Source organism: Astatotilapia calliptera, chromosome 1 (assembly GCF_964374335.1).
Source record: "Astatotilapia calliptera chromosome 1, fAstCal68.1, whole genome shotgun sequence".
In the NCBI taxonomy this organism is placed as follows: Eukaryota; Metazoa; Chordata; class Actinopteri; order Cichliformes; family Cichlidae; genus Astatotilapia; species Astatotilapia calliptera.
In genome coordinates this window covers 34991272-35011610 of record NC_137422.1, presented here as the reverse complement: position 1 = coordinate 35011610, position 20339 = coordinate 34991272, and the positions used below count along the sequence as shown (strand labels likewise).

Genomic DNA, 20339 nt, shown 5'->3' with positions numbered 1-20339 from the left:
ATTGGTCAAGTTTGGAATTAAACGCTGCATTTCCTGCTTCTGAGTGCTGCTTTACACATAATTAAACTGGTGTAAAGCATGTTTCCGTCAGTAGAAAGTGGTGCGCAACAGCTGCTTTAACATGGAGGCATGACTCCTGTTAACCTCAAACACCCTCTACATTTTCAGTAGCTTGCTGTGGTTCAGATACGTTGAACCTGCACCTCATTCACCAAATATTACAGTGGATCCATTACAACGAGACAACATTGAAGAGGGTGAAGGAGTTGTTATCATTCAATGTGTTTACTCTTATCAAACACTTCTTATCAAGCCCACTAACGTGTAACTCTAAAACAGTTACTTTGTTTTGCAGGTTGGTTGCACAGATATTTCACACTCCTTGCAATATCTTAATATCAGTAACAATGGCAATACTATCAGGGAAATCTCAATAATCTCAAGTCTTTTGTGACTCCTGTGAAAGGCTTCAACATCACATTGAAGCCATACAATGGATGTCTGCTGTGTGCTGCCTCTGGATGAGACACAGATAATCGGCTCTGCCTTTTTGTCTGTGTGCCCTTTAGCCAAAGGACTGGAGCTACTGCGATGTGGTGCAAACCCAGCCAATCATAAGCCATACAACGGCTGCAAATATTCTTCTTCTTTAGCAACTGACGCGATCTGCCTGAGGCAACGCGCCTCTCGAATCCCTTTATTCTGTTAGCGGCTCTTTAATCCCAACTCTCAGGGAAGCAGCGGCCGACGCAAAGTCAAACATTCAAACCTCTCGCTGCAAAATGGAATTTTCTTTGAGTATGTGTGAAGTATGAATGGATCAAACTGGTAATCTTGTGATATGGCTGCCAGGTGATTAGAAAGAATTAAATGCCGAATTTCCAAGAGCAGCATGACAGGTAAATTGCTAAAGTTTAACCTTCGTTTTATTAGGACCTAGTTGCACTCAGGACAGACTTACTTAAATGCATGACATTTACATGGACTTTTCAGAAACATCAAAGACTGACTCACATGAGGGTAAAGGAGTATTAAAATGTTAAATGTGGTGGAAAAGACTTGACTGGGGGCAGCAGTGGCCTAGACTTTCAAGAGGTCACCACATGCTCTGAAACTCAGACTGCTGGGTACAATCTGTGCAGAGGGAAGAAAACGTGTCAAGTTGTCAACACAGATCTTTGTGAAAGCAGCCACGAGTAAAAATTTAAAATACAAGGCCTTTCCCTTTTAAAACAATACCTCTGAACTACTGGTGGGGCATAGAGACACTTAACACTTGGCTGAAAAAGCTCTGTCACACCAGATGATGTCTTTACTGTTGTAGGGTCATCTTTTAGTTTGGCTTAATCTCTTAGTTTGACACAGGACAGCTGGAGGAAATTTACTGTATCGCCTGTAGCACGCTTTGTATGCTTACATACATCAAAACCAGTTTAGGTTCTGTGGATCTATTGTGCTTTTTCCGTATTTTCCATCATATTCTGTTACAATGGCCAAAGTTTAAAAAATGAGAAGAGCATATGTACAAGTTATGCCTGTGAGCCAAATCTCCTTTTTCATACTATAATAACTTGGTTTCTGAGATTTATTTTTTCTACACTTGGCTCTGTGTGATGTTATTGAGAGGGGATATCAGGTACACCAATCTGGCTTTGAGCAGCAAGCCCTACACTAGTCAACCTCCTGTTAGGGAGAAGCAGCCAATCTCAAGATAGTTGGCTTAACCAACTATCTTGCCGATTTGCAACAGTTAAAAACTAACAACCTGATTACCCCACATACATATTTTATGAGTTTTTTTTACTCAGAAGTAACACTGCAGGACTTGGTTGTGCATTAGCAACAAAAAGTTTCATTTGAGCCTGAGAGGGTTAAAGGCAGGTTGGCCTTAAAGGGAAGGAAACTAAAATGATTAACGTTGTTTCAGATGGTGCAGTTCCTCAATTCAACCAATCAATTCCCAGTATGTTAATAAAATGATGAATAAAAGTGAAAAATATGAATTATTTTGAGCTGTGAAATATGCAAATCTCCTCTAGTAAAGTCCAAGAATAAAAAATATGGATCTGAATGAGCATAACTGGCCCGCTTAAACATTTAAACAGTCATACCAAGCTCACGAGTGTGCGTTTACACCTGTGTAATAATTACCCTGCCCCACATACAGTGAAGAAAACTGTCAGATACATGAATACCTAAAAACTGAAAGCCCAACCGCTTTTACATGGCATAGAATTTATACAATTAAAATGTGAGTAATTGTAATGGTATACAGGAAACAATCCCATGGCAGCATGACAGAAGCTCTCACTTGACGCGATTGCTCTGACTTTAGGTATGACTGTGTGATAGATTCATATAAAATGCACTTTGCATTTGTGGTAGTATAAATAGTTGTTTCAATGTATACTGATTATCTGTATGTTTACTTTCCACCATATCTGTGATGATGCACTTAAGGTATTTAGAGAAGTTTGATTAAAGCCAGTAAGTTAAAATTGAATTAAAAGCTAAATACATAATATTAAAGGTTCCCATCAGATGTTTGGTAATAGATGAACATGTTCTGCTTTGAATCATATTTTGTGTCTAAGTTAAAATTGTTTAGATGGATTCACCCTCAGTGAAACATCTGTGTATCAGTACACAAATATGAAAATATACATGGTGCAATTTTTAATATTAGAGTTGGGAAGGTTCTGAGGATATCTGAATAAGGCATGATGTCACAAATCGTGTTTTCAGGGTCACACCTCAAGCTCAGGTTTTAAGAGAATCATGTAAAGATTTTCAGTTGAGGAATCTGAAAACAGCTAGTATCAAAGTCTGCTCATTCACCAGTCTGTGTGTCTAAAAAATTCACAAGAAGCAGAAAAGACCAAAACCTGTTTCTGAATTTCAGGAGAATGTAACAAACAGCAAAATAGTAGAGCCCAAACCAAACCCCTTAAAACTGGTGCTGCTAAATTGAGGTGCTGTATTTTTAGAGTCATCAGCCTATTTTCAATGAAATTTGAAAAATCAGATATTCCTTGAAATGATAAAGCATCGTGATTCAAGGGGTATAAACTATTCCAGGATACCAGTAACTCTGCAACAATAGTTCCTTAATTATAATCAAATGTGCACAAAAATAAAACAATCATTTCCTGCCTTTTCACCATAGGGGCACGCACTTGTTAAATCACAGTTTTCACTTTAAACTGAGTCAAACAAACAAAATGCTTCTAAGCTTTTAGTCGTTTTTAGTAACATTGAGGTTCAATGTTAAGGGTTTAATTTATTTCTGATTTTTTTCCCTTTCAGTTTCCATTCTCTTCCCAAACAGTGTTTTTGTGCCCTGTAAACAACACTTTTACAAAATGGCCTGCCATGTGTTAATTTGAAAATGCTGGCTTGGTTGCGTTTTTCCAAATAGTGAGTGTCTAGGAGGGATTGGGTGGTATTAAAGTAAAAATAAGCTAATAATTTGCTTATTTTATCAGTTGTTCACTGGCATAATAAGCAACAGATTTGTTGTTAATGATTTATATTTAGATTTGTCATTCAATTTTTTTCTCTGAGCATTAAGTGTCAATATTTTGTTATTAATTTGCATTCTCTGATGTCAAAATTGTTACACATTGGTAAAGCTACGAAATTCTAATTTATTCCATCAGACTTTCTCACTTTGTGCCAGATGTTGGGTGTAAGTTTTGTGGGTTGCTAAAATGAGAGAAAGAAAATATCAATTTTCCTGTTGATGTCAGAACATGCTTAATCTGACCGAGGGGGAGGAGCTAAAACTCCATGTCGAGTGACAGAGCTACACCAAAGCTCAGTATAAACTAAATGAGGAGCGTCTGAACTGTGACTCATGTAAGGCTACTCTAATAGAACCCAAGAATGAAAATGTGCTGTGTGAAATGAGCAGAGTAATTTCCCTGTTTATTATGATGACTTAAAGCAGATAGTGTAATTATATGATACAGTAAAGTTGTAAGCAATATAGTTGCCTATTTACTCATTTGGTTGATACTTTGAAGTACTTCATTTGTTACACCAGTGAACCACTGAAGATCTTTATTACTAAAAACAGCTGGAAATAATATAAAAATGAAAATATACATTTGCTGTGGGTTGACAAAGCAGTCTCTGTCTGGTTGCTCTTTAAGCACAGTAGGCGAAGCAAGTGCAAAGAAGGCATGGATTCTGGCAGTCAAAACAACATTATTTTAAGAGGGTGTACTGGAATAGTAAGCATAGAAGTGTTCAGGCTACAGGTAGTAAAATAAGAGCTATCCATTAAAGCAAATTACAGTAATGACAGTACTATATAGATGCCAGCCTATAAAGGGGTATTGCATACATCTTTCACCACAAATACTACAATCATAAAAGCGTTTCATGAAAACAGCAGCTGAAGAATAAAAAGAATCCCAACTGAAACTGAAACTGGGAAAAACACCTTAAGCTCTTGCTCACTTGGTCCATTTTTCCTACGTGTAGCCTTCCCTGACATGTCTCTGGTGTCCCCACTCCTCTCCACGATTGCTGTGCAGGAGCTGTTGTCGATAAGCCAAAATCAGGTTTGTCTCTTGAGACAAATTATCCCTTAGTGGCTTGAAAAAGAAAATAAAAGAGTAAGGCAACGAGAGAAAAGCTGCAGGGACACTGACTGACCAGAACAGTGCAACTTTAAAGAAAAGCAATGACGAGACAAAACAGTGATTTATTTATTTGCAGCATGCCACTTTATCCATGACATAAGCAAAAGATGCAGCGTGAGAGTGATGGAAGCGGTCCAGCAGCAAACAGGAGTGTGAAGAAACGATGATGCACACTTAGCAGAGTGTGCTAAAAGCAAGTGTTCAGGGGAAAATGCTTGTTGTAAATCTGACTTTGTTTGAGTCGACTGTTCATTTTTTCGTTTTTTGACATTTATTCTCCCTGAATACTTTATACTACCCTGTGTCAAGACTTTATCCACTTTCTGCTACACAACAAGACATTTTTGCTGAGGTCAACAAACAGTGTGCTGCTGATTTGAGACCAGTTCATACAACATCTATTTACTGAACCCAATACTTTTGAATAGACGTCTGTTTGTCAGTCAACTTCTTCAAGACTATCCAATCCAATCTGATGGCATGACAGCTCGATTATCTCTTTTCCATGCTGTAATAATAACAATAATAATGACAATACTCACCACACAGTTTGATTGACAAGTGATCTATGTGAAGTGATGTGCAGAAAAACAACAGCAAAGAATGCTCTGCATGAAAATTGGAGACAAAAAATCAGAATAATGTTACCGAAAATCAATAAATAAAGGCCATTTATTATATAATAAAAGCAAAAAGCCTGCCAAACTTTTGCTTATAGTACATTACATGATACCATGATAACCAGGAGATTTAAAACTTAAAGCAAGTTTAATGTGTGTTTAATGCATGAAAGCTTAATTCATTCTAGCAGACTGTAGCTTAAGCTACATGTTGCATCCTTGTTGTTAATCCATGCAAAAGAGCATCTGTGTTGAAATCCAGTCTCATTCCACTGCTATTCTTGGCACAGCATCGTAAACATGTCAAGCACTCTTGTTTTCCTCCCTGCACTCTTTACGCATAGTTTTGCTCTACGTGAATGTCTCTGAAGTGTGAAAAATGGCAATGTATAAGAATTATCTGAGAACTGCTAAGAGCTGCTTCTCAAGTAAATTATACATACAGTTGCTTTGGTTGATTTGCTGGATACTGAGCCAAAAACCCCCCCCCCAAAAAACCAACAATACTGCATAATAACATTCACACAGCTTATGAAAAATGCTTTTCTGAGGTAACCTAGCATGCTTACAGCTACTTCTATGGAAATAAAAGTAACACTCCATCTCATATTAGATACTTCATTTAGTATACTCTAGATTCAGTATACTATGCTGTAAATTATAATGTAATTTTTCTGATATCTGGCAAAAATCACTTGAAATGACTCAAAAACTGCGTAGCTACATTTCACTAGATTCCTTAAATGAATCAACACCACCATCTTGCACACGCACCAAACAATACCAAAATGCAGTACATGAACAATACAAGGCCTTGTTAACAAAACAAACAAACAAGAAAACAAGCTTTGAGTGGCATCAACATGTTATCTTCCTCCTACTGACCAAATACTTTTTGTCGCTTGTTTTCTACTATGTAGCCAAGATACCAACCACTGAGGAGTACAGTGTTCTGTACTCGAGTGTTTGGAGGTGATGGTTACACTGCACTGTATGCAGCAGTACTCACGGTGACTTGAGCTATAACAGAGCTAGGTATGTTAGTCCTACATGTTTGCGTCCTTCCAAAGACAAAAAAAGTTTTATGGTCATTGTTTGGCATGTCTTGTAACAGTTTACCTTTTTATGGTAAAAAGGCATCCAAATGGCAATAACTGTTACCGTAAATACCCTCATACTATCCTCCACTCAGCCATTTTATTTTGTTATCAGTAAAGTGGTTTAGCTAGAAGTCAGCTAAATATTTCATTTCTTCTTGGAGACATTAACATCTGTAGCTGAAGTAAGCAAAAGCCAGTTAAACCGGTAACCCGAGCATTTATAGACTAACATCTTTGTACTGAATTGCCACAAAGCCAGGAACAACAACACCTAGTCAACCCCGGCAGCTCAGCACTGTGGTAAAAATAAGCCAAATAAGGCGATTTATTAAACATAGGATTTAAAAACTTAAAATAATTCCTCCAGTAAAAGGAGAGGAAGCAGTGCATTCAAGCTGAGATCAAAGCATGCGAACAACAATGAAGTATATGGCTTATCATTGCTTGTGATCCACGGCTCCTCAGCTAAAGCACCTGTGTGTACATTTCCCAGAAAAACAGCCTCCGGTGGTGATCATTACCTCCTCTCTGGAGTAGCAGGGTGGATCGTTAGCCAGCTTGAAGGAAACGCCATGCTGTTAGCTCTCTATATCTGGGGTCACACTGCTGTTTGCTTTTGTTCTTTTCTAAGTCTAATCTGCTCTCCTTCAGACATGTATCAGCTTCCAGCTGTCAGTTTGCTTTCTTTTTTTTTTCCTGTTGTCTTATTGCTTGTTTAGATGGGAGCACTCTAAACTCAAATGGTTCTTTGTTACTGTAGTGCACAGGCTGGGCACACATTTGAAATGCCGGGTTTCTGCTTTCCCATTTAGGTTTGACATCCCTCATTTTTCAGCTGTATCTGTACAGGCGCCGATCAGCTTTACCCAGAGGAATAGTGGGTAATGTATTGAGGTGGTGGTTCTTGTTAATAATGACCATAATTACAGTACAAGAGGGAAAGCCTCAGCCGCCCTACTCTGGTGAGCTTTGATCCCTTGTGGTTCAGCTTGCTCAGCGTTAAATGAAAACCTTTAACCTTGAAATTCTCTTCAGCACCATGATGTGGGGAGGTACCTGTCTTTCCCGAAATGTGTCCTGAAAAGAAATCCGAGCTATGGTTTGTATTACAGTTCGAATTGTGATTCTGAGGCGGTTATTGTCCTTAGAGTTTAGAATTGCCTTTATAAGCTGTTGAATTTTTCTAAAGTAATTTTGTTGGAAGAAAAGCACCATTAAATAAAACATCTTACAGTAAACGAAGATAAACATCTAAGTGAATACAATCAATTAAATTTTATTTATAATCTTCTTGGCATCTTAGTTTGAGTACTTTGTCTTATCGCTTCAGTAAGAAAGATAGATTTTCTGCTCGAGATGTTACCTGAGAGCAAACCTGCAGTGGTAAAATGTATGAATATCCTATAAGTTCCTTTTTATTGCAGTTTTTCATGTTGGAAGGGAACCAGATCAAGGCTCTTTCATAAGCATCGCAGTTTTCCAGAATGAATATATATTTGGTACTATTTTTTTTTATTTTTTTTAGCTGAATATATAAGTGATAAAAATCCTGCAACTTAATCTTCCCTTCAAACGTTCCACATAGAAATTGAATCAAGAAAAGACAAAAAAGGTACACCTGCAATGGTAAATGTAACCAGCAGCCATCCGTGGTAGTAGCAGGTAAATCGTAACATGTTATTAAACACCTCAACAGTGGTATTTTATAAAATACACTAAAATATTGATTTGAAATATCAGTTAATAATCAAATTAATAACTGTAATGAAAGTGACATTATTAGTTAGTAAATTTTAAGTATTTGACTTTTCTCAACAACAAAGCTTGGCAGCATTGTACAGTATTAACCTGTGGCCTTTCTCACTCTTACTTTATCACACATTGGGGGAAAAATAGCCCGTCTAGCATTTTTTTTTTTTTTATAGGTGAAAGTATAATGATAAAAATGTCAAATATAATTATATATGTTTACTGCTAATAAGTGTTAATATTTTGAATAGGTTTTCTGCTGCTGTAATTAAAGGGAAATTGAGTTTACAGTTGGCTGGTGCGGTGGAAGGACCAGTGGGCTCAGTGAGTTAGCTGTCACATAGTGACATATAGTGATACAGTATAAGATCCAGTGGGCAGGTGATAATAACTGAGATCCACCTGTGGGAATCTATTCTCATTACTTTATACTGAGTGGTAGACATAGTCCATACATTATTCATGCTTTCTGCAATATCTTATTGACCTTTGTCAAGGGCATTTGGACAGGCATTCATCTTGACTAAATTGACCAATCACAGCTTCCAAATTGGACATATGCAAAATGCAGAGGTGGCATACTGTGTTGAATAATGTGGCCCTTTGGTGCACCCGTCTGTGAGACTGAAACGTATGCAGAGTGGAACCTCGTGATACCTGTCTGACGCTAATGCAGCCTGAGACTGATAGCCGGAACACTGCTCTGACCTTTGACCTCCTCACATTTGAATCCTTCAGTACAGCCATTCGTTGTTTTTCCTCTTGTCTGCTGACTCAAATTAATTTGACTTTTACAAAACATTAGAAAAGGTACATCTGTGGTGGATATTGTTTGATCAGTCGCTATCAATTGATCTGTGATTGATGTTAATTTGCTCGCTGATTAGATTGAGATTGTGGTAAAAATGCTCCTCTCGTTTTCCTTGCATGCAGTTGTATTGCCTCAAGCCTTGTTGCTCATGCAGAGCTTGGCAGTAATGCATTTTACCTCCGGTGACAGGAACTGAAGGTTTACCATTGATTTTTAAAATGATTACTTTCTGGGATATGTATAACCCTTTCCTGCCCTACATAGATTTTTTTTTTTTACTATAACCCACAAGCACAAATAATGACTGCTAAAATTATAGTAATTCAAGTTCTCTTATGATTTTGTAGTATTTGTTTTTGGCTGCTAGTGTTTCATATCGCATGTGCAAACTTCTATCTTTATTGAATGATTTTAAAATATGTGCAACATTTGGGCTTCCTGTGCTTGCACTGCCTGACTAAAACACCTTAAACACCTCTGGTTTGTTCACACTTCTAAAAATATTTAACTTCACTCCTGAGCAGCAGGCTACCATTTTAGCACGAAGCCACTGCAGATAATTCAGTTGTACTGCTGTGATAATTACATTTGTCTGTCTGTGAGTGTCATAGTTGTAAAGTTGTGTAAGGATACATCTGTGTTTCTGTGAACTACACTTGGTGTATTTTAATATATTGGGAAGATGCATGCTATATATTCTTTGTTTCTGGTACTGCTGCTATTTTCAGTGGAAATCACATGTGAAAAAACATTAGCAACATTAGCTGCTATTTGTGTAATAATACATTTTTTGCTTTCATGTTGTTGTTAAGGCTCTTTATGTTGTTGTAATATTGCTGTAACTGCTCACCGTGTGTTTTATTCCGTCTGTTACTGATATTAATTATGCTTATTTTTAAGGCGTCTGGATGGTGTGGTGTTCGACTGCGGCTGTGACATCCGTTGGATCCAGTTGTGGCATCAAAGAGGAGAAGCAAAGCTCAACACACAGCAGTTGTACTGCAGGAATGGAGCCTCCAAGATACGACTGGAGAACATGTACATCCACAACTGTGGTAAGTGTAAGAGGAGGAGGGAAAGGTGAGATCTGTGATTAGAAAGGAGAAAAAAAAGAAAAAAGAAAGAAGAAGCAGCAGAGGAGGGGTGGTAAGAAGAGGAGTAAGGCAGAAAAAAGAAGATTGGCTGACGACAAAGCAACACGAAAGCAGGGGAAGGAAGGGAGGGGTTAAAGGTGAATTAGAGGAATGAGAAGAGAAGCAAGGAGAGTAGTTGAGACAGGAAAGGGAGGAGGTGTGACAGAGTTCAGAGGGTGAATCTGATGTGAGGAGCAGTGTGTTGATTCTGACAGAGGCTGGAGTCTCTGCAGTATTATCTCCTGGCGGTGACTCATCCCTGTGACACTGTGCAAGCGTGTGAGTGTTTGTATCTGGATGTGTGTCCCGCTGCTTCCTTTGTACTAATTTTATTACATTAATGAAAAGTGATTAATTGATTTGGTGTGAAAGTATGTAGACACCGATGGCGACAGGCGTGCAGTAACGTGTATACGTGTATGTTTTCAGACTTACCAGAGATCAGTGTGAGCCACAGCAGTGTTTTGGTGATGGAGGGTGACAATGTGACGGTGAGCTGTAACGGATCCGGATCACCGCTGCCTGAAGTAGACTGGACTGTCAGCGGCCTGCATTCCATCAACACACATCTGGTTAGACATGCATATATACTAAAAACAGCAAACATATTAAAGATTTTTTTTAAATTAATTACATTGCCTTACACCAACAAATGTTTTTCTTTTCGCCTGCTTTTCAAACATTGCTTCAGGCTAATATACAGTTATTAAGCTGAAATAATCCTGTTAATTCTCATTATGATAACTTAATTCTTTGAGCACAATCTAATGATTGATTTCTCCTTCACTGCTACACCTCATATTTTGTTTTGCATTGCACTAAACTGTGTTTTTACATTTTCTATACTTTAATTATTTGTGCTTGTATTGTATTTTATGCACATCGGAGCTTCAGATTCATTAATTACTTGTAACACAAAATTAGTTCAGGTATGTAGTTCACCTTGAAAGGCCTCAGTGGTAAATTGAGGTGTCAGTAAGCGCACACTCTTGTAGGATTAAGCTCTAAGACTCATTGCCCTGACAGAAGTTTCAGATAAATTTTAAGCAAATGCTGAAGAACCAAAAAAATAGGCTAAAGATAAATCATCTACAATTTTCTATATATTCTGTGTATAACAAAGAAACAGGAACAAGTTTAACAATCTGATTGGTTCACTGCTAATAATGTCTTTGCATTTAGATGATGTTGACAGGGAAACCTAAAACTGTTTACTATGTGGATAGACTTTTTGTTTTTACCAGGTCCAAGATTAACCTATGATTCTGTGATTAGATGTGCAGTAAAGGTTATCAGATTTGGGGGGAAAAAAATCAAAATTGCTCAAAACAAACAACTTTTTTGTGACAGAGAGGCCTGGGTTGAACCCACGGTGAGCCTGTTAACCGACTAATCTCGCTCCCCGAGAAAGGCCCCAGGGACGTTGCAGCAATAACGACTGCAGAGATAAACAGCAAGAAGAAAAGAACAGGAGTCTCTGAAATTGCTGTGTGACTGTATTTGTCATCTGTGTCTTTAATGCTTGCAGTGACTTTACAGATGAAAGCTACTTCAGCCTCAGGCTTGATGTTTTAGGGTAGAAGGATGCTGTTTCGGGATGAGTGAAGTGTTTGGGAGTAAGAGCCTGAACAACTAAAAGCAAGAAAGGAAGCATGATTGCTTTTCACCATTAGATTCCTAATGGTGAAAAGCAGGGTGGTAATTAGTCCAGGTACTGCAAAATTTGATAATATTGCTCTTTACATTCTTCCTGCCATGCTAGATCTATGCCAGTGAAATCAGACAGGGAAGTGATTAATTCCCACAGGTATCAAGTAGTTCTTGACTTTATTACGTTTCCTTCCACAGGAATTTAACTAATGAATAATTAACTTTCATTTTAATTAAGTAATTAAAGATTTAAAACCCACTGGTATAATGGTATTTGCTGTACAGTATATCCTTCAGGTACCTAAATGCCTCTGTTTTCTCTGTGCCTCTCATACTTTTCCCTTAGTCAAACGTATATTGGCCCAACATCCACTCTATCAACCTCACTCTTTTCAACATCAGCCGAGATGACAACAACTTCCAGCTGACCTGCATCGCAGAGAACGTGGTGGGGATGACCAATTCTTCCATCCAGCTCAATGTACAGTGTAAGTTGGACGCTTCCTGTGATTTAAATACTATTGAAACTCCGTCCAGGCACTGTAGCAGGAGATTTTTAGCCCCACTGTAAACACACTGACACATTAATTTATGCACATTTGCATTATTGCATAAAGAGAAAATTATTGCCTTAGTACTTTGCCATTCATGGTCTATATTAATGCTGCCCATATTAAGTGAAGGTAAGTATGTTGTAATAAAATAGTTACCTATTATGACTAATTAGTTTGACTAATATCATAATCTGCATGGCTGTTTATGTTTAATATCATCGAGGTTAATGGTGGGACATTAAGAATCACAACTGCATTCAGTTTTTATTTAAAAAAGATGAATATACTGTGTGCACACTGTGGAAAAATATTACCAGTAAACAATGACAACAAGAACATAGAGCAATTAAGAAAAAAAGAAGCATAAGGGCTGTTTTAATTCTTTTTTAAGCCTTTGCTTTCAATTTGCAGTGATTTTATGTCAAATGTTAAGGAAAATGTGTTGCTACAGTGAAAAGACATGCTGATTTTCTTTTACGCTGACTAATTTTCATTTTCAGTTATTAAGATCTGTAGCCAGATCATTTAACTGAAACAAATGCTAAAGGCTTGAAGTTTTGTCCAAAAATTGGAGGTGTTCAGGTTCTCACTGTGTTCGGATCTAAGCCAAATGTAGAAGTATTCTGTAAAGCATGGCCTCTTCTCTTAGGAAATCAAATCTACCCTGTAAGTTGACAGGTCACCTAACTCTGCCAGAATTTCTGCCTGATTGGTTATTGTTTTCACTACAGTTTAAATGGGGTCACAACATCTGATTAACTCCTGATCCAATCAATGATCTGCCTCCCATATTTCGCATATTAGGAACGACACATGCATGGGGTAACAGGCAGTGCTGCTATAATCTTTCTTTGGGCAAATCTTAATACAACACTGCAACAAACCCATTCTGTACACCTGCGAGAGACAGCGGTGCAATCTCAATAAGCAGATATCTGCATATGAATATACAGAATCTGTAGGCAAGGTGTAAAAAATAGTACCTTAAGCTTCCTTGTTTATGTTTTTAGTCCACTAGTCTGAGTAATTTTGACCAATAACACTTGAGTAGAGGGTTTGTATGCCGTTAAACAGTCTGTGTGGAGAGCAGAAGAGGAATTGCATTTGCGGGAAAAAAATAGTCTAACCATAATCAGCTTTATGCTTTTTCAGAAATGCATATGGTTGTAAATATCAAGGATTAGCAGATAATTAAAATCCGTAAAGTCAGTCAACATACAGAATATAAGTTGTAATGCAAAGAACCATGAATCAAATGCTGGAATCCAGATAATTTCTCTACATAGAGATAACATGTCAGTACTAGATGAAAACATGGTATAAGAGCCTTCAACCTTTTTGGCAGCTAACTTTAACCTGCTAAAGTTTTGACAGCGTTTCACAGTTTTTGATTGTTTTTGTTACTGTGGCAGCATGCTAACTCTCCATAATCAGCTGTCAAGACAAAGAGCGTCCGATGAGAATGGGGATGTTGAAAAGCAAACTAAAATGGAAAAAATTTGTTATATGATCTTCAGGGGAACATGAATGTCAGTTGTCAGTTTCTAAGAAATCAGAATGTAAGTTCCATCTGAAGATTGCAGAAGATGAAAGATATGGGAAATATCATATTCAGCAGTACTCTTTTTGTACAAAAAATTATTATCATCCCTCCAGCAGTCAATGAGATATTTTCGTGTGGACACAAGTGGTGAGCCCAAAGCCATGCTGCTAGCATGGCTGAAAAAAATGTTAATCTATCATGTTGTTTGCTCAGTTAGAGGGAAACAACCCCAATTAACCCAGCTATAACAGGAATACTTAACACTTGACTGAAGTCACCATAACATTTGTATTGTGTCCCTCAGTAGTTGTTTCTTGGTTATTAAATCTTATTTCCTCACTTGTCATGGATCTTCTAACCAAGACTCAGATGCTTAAAATTTGGAATTATGTTGCTCTGTTGTTGAAGACATTAATCAGTAAAGCCTGCTGGTTTAGTGATTACTTGGAATGAAATCTTGTTACCTACCACTGTGCAAGTGGTTTATCTACACTGGAGGCCATCAGCTTGTCTGGGGACTGTCATGGTTTGGTAAAAATCTGCGAGATTTGGTGCAATTAATAATCCAGTTTACTAAAAGATAGAAAATTTCAAAGTATCAGCGATAAAATGGCATTTGAACTGTTTGCAGCTTTATTGCAGAAACTTTATAGCACATAATAGTCGATGTGATAGCAAATTCTGTGCCAGTCCTAAAATTGTAGCGACTAATAAGTGTATAGCACATGTAATACTGCTCTTGTTATCTTTTTTAAGACATAATGAATAAATGTAAGCATTAAATGTATATGTATGCAGTAAATGTATGTAATATGAGCCTATACATTTTGAAAAAGGAGTTCCTTAGCCGAACACTGTGGATTAATAAAAATGCAAAGATATGTGGAATTGTTCTGATGCTCAATCAGCCAAAACGCAAAAATATAATAAATTGCTCTATAAAATACCTCATTTTAATTAAAACTTTAAATCAAGTGTGGGCAGTATGAATGCTTGGAGCCAAGAATTCTTGGTGGTTTTTTTGTGCATAAAATGTCTTTCATGGCAGCTTTGATGGGCTTATGTTGGGGACAGAATATATCATGTATTAATGACACTGACTGTCTGAGAGAATAATTTAAAACAGGGGGGAAAAAACTTCTTTATCAAGCAGAACAGCCAAATTATGCAGGTACATTTAGAATGCAATGAGGTGTTGCACAGCTACAAACCAAGTGAAATTGATGTAGCTAATTAGCAAGAATGTACCCTCCAGCCCACATGAAAGCTCTGCCTTGATCTGAGTGGAAAGAAAAGGAGAAAGGAGTCTCACCCTCAGCTATGATAAAGCAATGATTTGGTAACCACTCCAACGTATTTCTAATATCCCAACCATGAGTTACAGTATATACTTGAGCTCTTACATAAGTTTACCCAGTGGATTGGCCCCGGGCAGATTTGGGACAGTGTATTCAAAGCCAGTATTAATCAAAGGTGCCTGACATCCTTCTCTTTGTAGCAAGCCTCCTCTTGTAGAACTCAATCTATTGTAGCTGTTTGCGATGCATCATGCTACAGGACAGGGGAGATTTGTCACCAATTCAAACACTCCCTACTGGAGCAGAGCTTGCTAAGGACCATGCTAGAATGACAGATTGACTTTGTACCATGTAGTCTTCAGGGTTTCCTCCACATGGACAGTCTATGGATGTACATCCCCAGGCTTTTTTTTTTCTCTCCTGTTGACACTCTGCTGGTGCTGCAAATTAACTTATTAATTTTTCACCACATGCTCTGATGGTAATTACATTTCCTCCCCTGTGCAGCCTATTGTCTCTGGAAATGTCATAAAATAGCTTAAACTGCTTCTCTGATTAGGGAGTAATCTGATTGACAGCGAAATTACCAGCCGTCAAGTGACATTCTCTGCATTCAAAGATGAGTTCCCTATTTTAGTGAAACCGTAATTAAACACAATGCAAATTCTGCAGGCACATTGTTCTTTTGCTGTGTGGAACAATAGCTGCTCTACAGCAGCGTGGACTCACATGTTTTCCTCCTTTAGTGCCGTAGCCAAAGTGTAGCTCTCTATTAAGAGTATGGCACTAATTTACACCTGTATTAGTAGCTCTGCTCCCTCATTAGCTGTACAGGTAGAGCAGGGCGTAATCTCTAATTAAGGATAATTAATGGGGAAATTATGTGATTGAATCCCTGCTGTGACTCTACATGTACAGGTGCTGCTTCTAACAGGTTAAACTTAATCGCAATGGGCTTTAGCCCCGGGGAATATGAAGCAATATCTGTCCCACGAAGCTGTTGCCTCCCCTGTCACCGCCAGCCACGATGTCGTATCTGTAGTTAGGCTGGAACATGGCATTTGAAATACACCACCAGTGTTACCACTAGATAACATTACAACTAGCCTTGTATTCAATGTTCTTGCTGATCAAACGCATGTAGTTATCAAAGCTTGTCATCTGTATGAGCACCACGAGGACACCATGTAGTTATAGACTGCTATGTGGCACAGTAATGACTTATATTGTATTGACCGAGACTGAGCTGACAGCCGAGCTGAGGGGAAAATGGATCAGTCACTAACTGTCCATCAACAAGAAAATTTCTTTTTCTTCCTCTCTGTCTGTTTTTTTTCTCTCTTTAGGCTGTATAGTTCTATAGACACCCTCACTCCTTCCTCCTCCTCCTCCTCCTCTGTTTCTTTACTGTCATCTGTTCTCTTTTCTTGTTGCACTCAAAATCACAGCTCTGCACACGCCCCCACACCATCCCATTCGCACATACACAAGCCGTAGCCTTTAGTTCAGTTGAATGACTTCATTGTCACTATTGTCTGTCACCAAAGCAATTTTTTTTAAATGACGGCTTTCACACACCAATAAATAGTTTGTTCAAGTCTTTAAAGGGCGATCATTTGGATTGAAAACATGAGCTATCAGTGACAGAGCTGAAAGTGACAGTAACTTTTATTATCAGCTTATCTGGCAGGCATTTCAAATTAATTAGTCACAGTGTATTACTGCTAATAATTAAGCATGATTGCAGTGCTTACAATTACAGCTGTGTTACGCTCAAATGCATTTTTAGCTCTTCCAAAATCATCACTGGATGGCCAACCATCACAGAGATGCAGACAAAGTATTACTACGTGGATATAGATAAGACTCAGTCTCTCTTGGAACGGATCCATAGTGTTGACCTCAGTGTTGCACATGAAAAATAGCAGAAATGATTGTGTAAGAAATAAGAAAGAGAGAAAAGTTTCAACCCATGCCTACTTTCTCACCTTCGCACAGCTGGCCAGTCAAGACATGAAGTGGGTGTGAAAGCCAGATTGACCGTCTTAGAAAGCTACAAGAATTGACGCTATTTCTGACACTAGGAGAGTGTCGGGGTAGGGAATTTCTGGAACATGTTGACAATCTGACAAGCAGCTCTCTTTTGCAATCACTTTCTTTGATCGCAGTGACAAACTGCTCACTCTCGGTTGTGAAACTGCAGGTGGAGACTCACTGGTGAGGCTGAATGACCGCGTTAAATCATACCTGCAACCCTGATCTAATTGAATAAATAGGTTTATCAATGATATCACGAACGCGTGTGCGTATGAGCGGTGGAGGTGACAGAGAGGCACTGCCAGGTAATACTGACTGCCAAATATTTCCTTTTAATTCTGTAGTAGCAAAATTCACTCATTACGTAGACAAATCAGTGGGTGAATTGTTTATGAAATGTATCTGATGATATTAAAGTGACAAAGTGCCTCTCAGCTTGGCGGCATTGTTGATTCAGAGGTGTGTTGCTGCATGTCAGGAAAGAGGAGCTCTGTGCTTGTTTAAGCAGAGGAAATTTTTCAGTTTATATCAAGCCCGAAGAGACCTTCTATATATTTCGTTCTTCACCCAATCCAATGTACTTCTGCAACATGCAGCACCCAGTAAAAGGCTCATTGCCACTCCCAGGAAAGAAACCTGCCTGTAAATGTCATTGTTCCCCAGAACAAGCCTGCGCTGTTTGGTATGCTGCTGTATTTTTTTACGGTTATTCAGAGAATTAGTACAGGTTTTCACCACCCCAAGGGCTGTGGAAATTTCTCAGCACATAGGGCTTGTATTATGTCAAACACCAAACAGGCAGACTGATGAGGATTTTAATAAGCAAATAACTTTTGATCTGCTCCTTCATGTGTGAATGTGTAGGTATGCGTTCATTGTTTCAAATGTCTCCTTTCCCACTGCAGTTCCTCCAGTCATCCTGAGACTGGCTGAGCCTGAGCAGCGGCTTGATACCTGCATTGAATTCACGGTTCGGGGTTACCCCAAGCCCGAGCTGCGCTGGTTCCACAAACAGAAGGAAATTATTAAAAATGACTACATCCGGACTGAAATGGACTCCTACCAGGACTATCTCGAGGGCTGTCTGACCTTCCAGAACCCAACTCACATCAACAATGGCAACTATACCCTGGAGGCCAGCAACGCTCTGGGAACGGTCACCAAGACGGTGTATGGTCACTTCCTCGAGAACCCCGATGAGCCAGGTGAATGGATAACAACTTTTTATAGACATTTCATTCTAGGTGGCAAGTGATGTGCATTTGGCAGCACTGATAGTGAACGCATGGGAAAAAGGCCTTTATACAAATGATAGTAGCGCTCAGTGTTTGTGCATTGCCTTTCTTCATTCCTCTGCATTTAAATAAGAATCAAAGAGGAAAGAATAAAATGCTGCCAAGTAACTCTCTGATTCCCATAAGAGCTGGCTCGGCCCACTTTTTGGGAGTGAGCATCACTGTTGGATTGCTTTTCTTTTTTAACTACCTGTTGTATGACTCACAGGTTGCGTCGCTGTTGGAAATTCTGTCGGGAGCATTTACTTTTTATTAAAATCTTCCTTCACAGGGCACAGGTTGCACGGTTGATCCCTGCTGGTTTTACAGCCGCCAGGGTTCATCCACAGTTCAGTCAGGTAGATTGTTCACTTGCGGTTCGTGCTGAGTTCACAGGGAGGGGGCCTAAGCCCACAAAGACTGGCAAATTTCTCCTTATGGTCAATATTGCAAGGTTAATACCTTGTGTCAATTTATTGACATAGCGTGACTTTTTCTGTCTTCTCTTTTGCAGACCTGGTGGAAGAAGGTGAGTGTGTCTATTTTCAAATGTAAGCCTGTCAAATTTTTGTTCAGCTTTGTTTTTTTCCTGTTTGTTTGGTAAATGTGCGCACACACACACACTACTTGTGTTTGACGAGCACAACTGACTCGGTAACAGTGGAGAAATTTGTTCACTTTGTGTTGCTATTCAGTTTTCTGATTGTGTTGTTAATGTCAGATGGCATTATCATCTTCCTTATTTAAATCATGGATCCCAGACAAAAAAAATCCAATTTCATTTTACATGGTTAATGATCACTCTATACACTAAACAAATACGTTATTCTTTACATACCCATGTCTTATGTTACTGTTAGTTGGGTCTCTAAACCAGGACAGCTGTCTCTCAGTGGTTCATGCCATCAAATTTCAGCAGACACTTCTCTGCCTTTTTTTATTACAGGAAATTGGGAATGTAGGAGAAAAACCAAAGCTTCCTCTGAAATATCAAATTTCCAAACATTACATGCACTGTCATAGTGAGTTTTTCTGCTCATTGGGGCCAGATTTACCACTTTATCAGTAGGAAATGCTGCAAAACTTATGAAAACAGAGTTAAAAGTCCAAAATCTATACCCTCCTTCACATTTTTCAAAGCTGTCCAGTGGACCGGATTGGAGTCTCTACCAGGCTGATTCTGGCCCACAAGCCTTATGTTTGATAACCCTGTTCTAGACCTTTCCTCCCATAGTAGAAAACAGTTTGGGGCATGAAAACCAGAAAATAACAATAAAAACATTTGTAATAGGCACACTTCAGTAAGTAAAAAAAGGATAGTCTTATAGATAATTCAGTTTTTAAAAAATAACCAGCAACAGTGTAAGCAGGTGAATTTCCAACCCTGTTAGCTGTTGATGTGCGATTGTTTGGGAAGCAGTGTAGTGTAAATGCAGTCATATTGCTGGAACAATGGTTTCGGCCCACTCTCGCTGCATCATAAATCTCCGATATGCGATGTGCTGCCTGGCCTCAGGCTGTTGTGGCCGTCTCACTGTTAAACAAAGTGGGCTCGCCTGATCTCTGACCTTCATCAGCATCTTCTTCCATCTCCATATGAGGCCATTCTTTCTAATCAGGAATGTATTATAAAGCTGCAGCATGGCCAGAGATGGAGACGGATGGATGCTGACCCTGCGGCGAGCTGCATGAGGCAGGCGGCGACATCGCGTTGCTATACATGCACACAGTCACGCAGCTTCTGGGAGTGAGGCAGGTGAGGGAGAGGTGTTTAGAGTGTGAAACATTATGGCAGCAGAGCGCGAGGGAGTTCAGCCATACAAGAGAGACTGACAGGCTGGCTGATACTAACAGTGATGAGGAGAGAGGAGGGCAGAGTGAGGAGAGGAGAGAGGGATGAAGGCTTGGAGGGAGATGGTAG

At 38.9% G+C, this 20339-nt stretch overlaps 1 protein-coding gene across 3 annotated transcripts in view; it reads left to right on the top strand.

The window, feature by feature from the left end:
- The window catches only part of ntrk3b (neurotrophic tyrosine kinase, receptor, type 3b), a 217019-nt gene that overhangs the window by 96096 nt on the left and 100584 nt on the right, over positions 1 to 20339 (top strand). For 2 of the 3 annotated variants that reach the window (XM_026174786.2, XM_026174770.2), the window contains exons 5-9: positions 9830 to 9984; positions 10492 to 10634; positions 12059 to 12200; positions 18050 to 18349; positions 18933 to 18947. In XM_026174786.2, the coding sequence (XP_026030571.1) occupies positions 9830 to 9984; positions 10492 to 10634; positions 12059 to 12200; positions 18050 to 18349; positions 18933 to 18947 (755 nt within the window). The remainder of the gene's footprint in view (positions 1 to 9829; positions 9985 to 10491; positions 10635 to 12058; positions 12201 to 18049; positions 18350 to 18932; positions 18948 to 20339) is intronic. The other variant, XM_026174796.2, reaches the window with a different exon arrangement.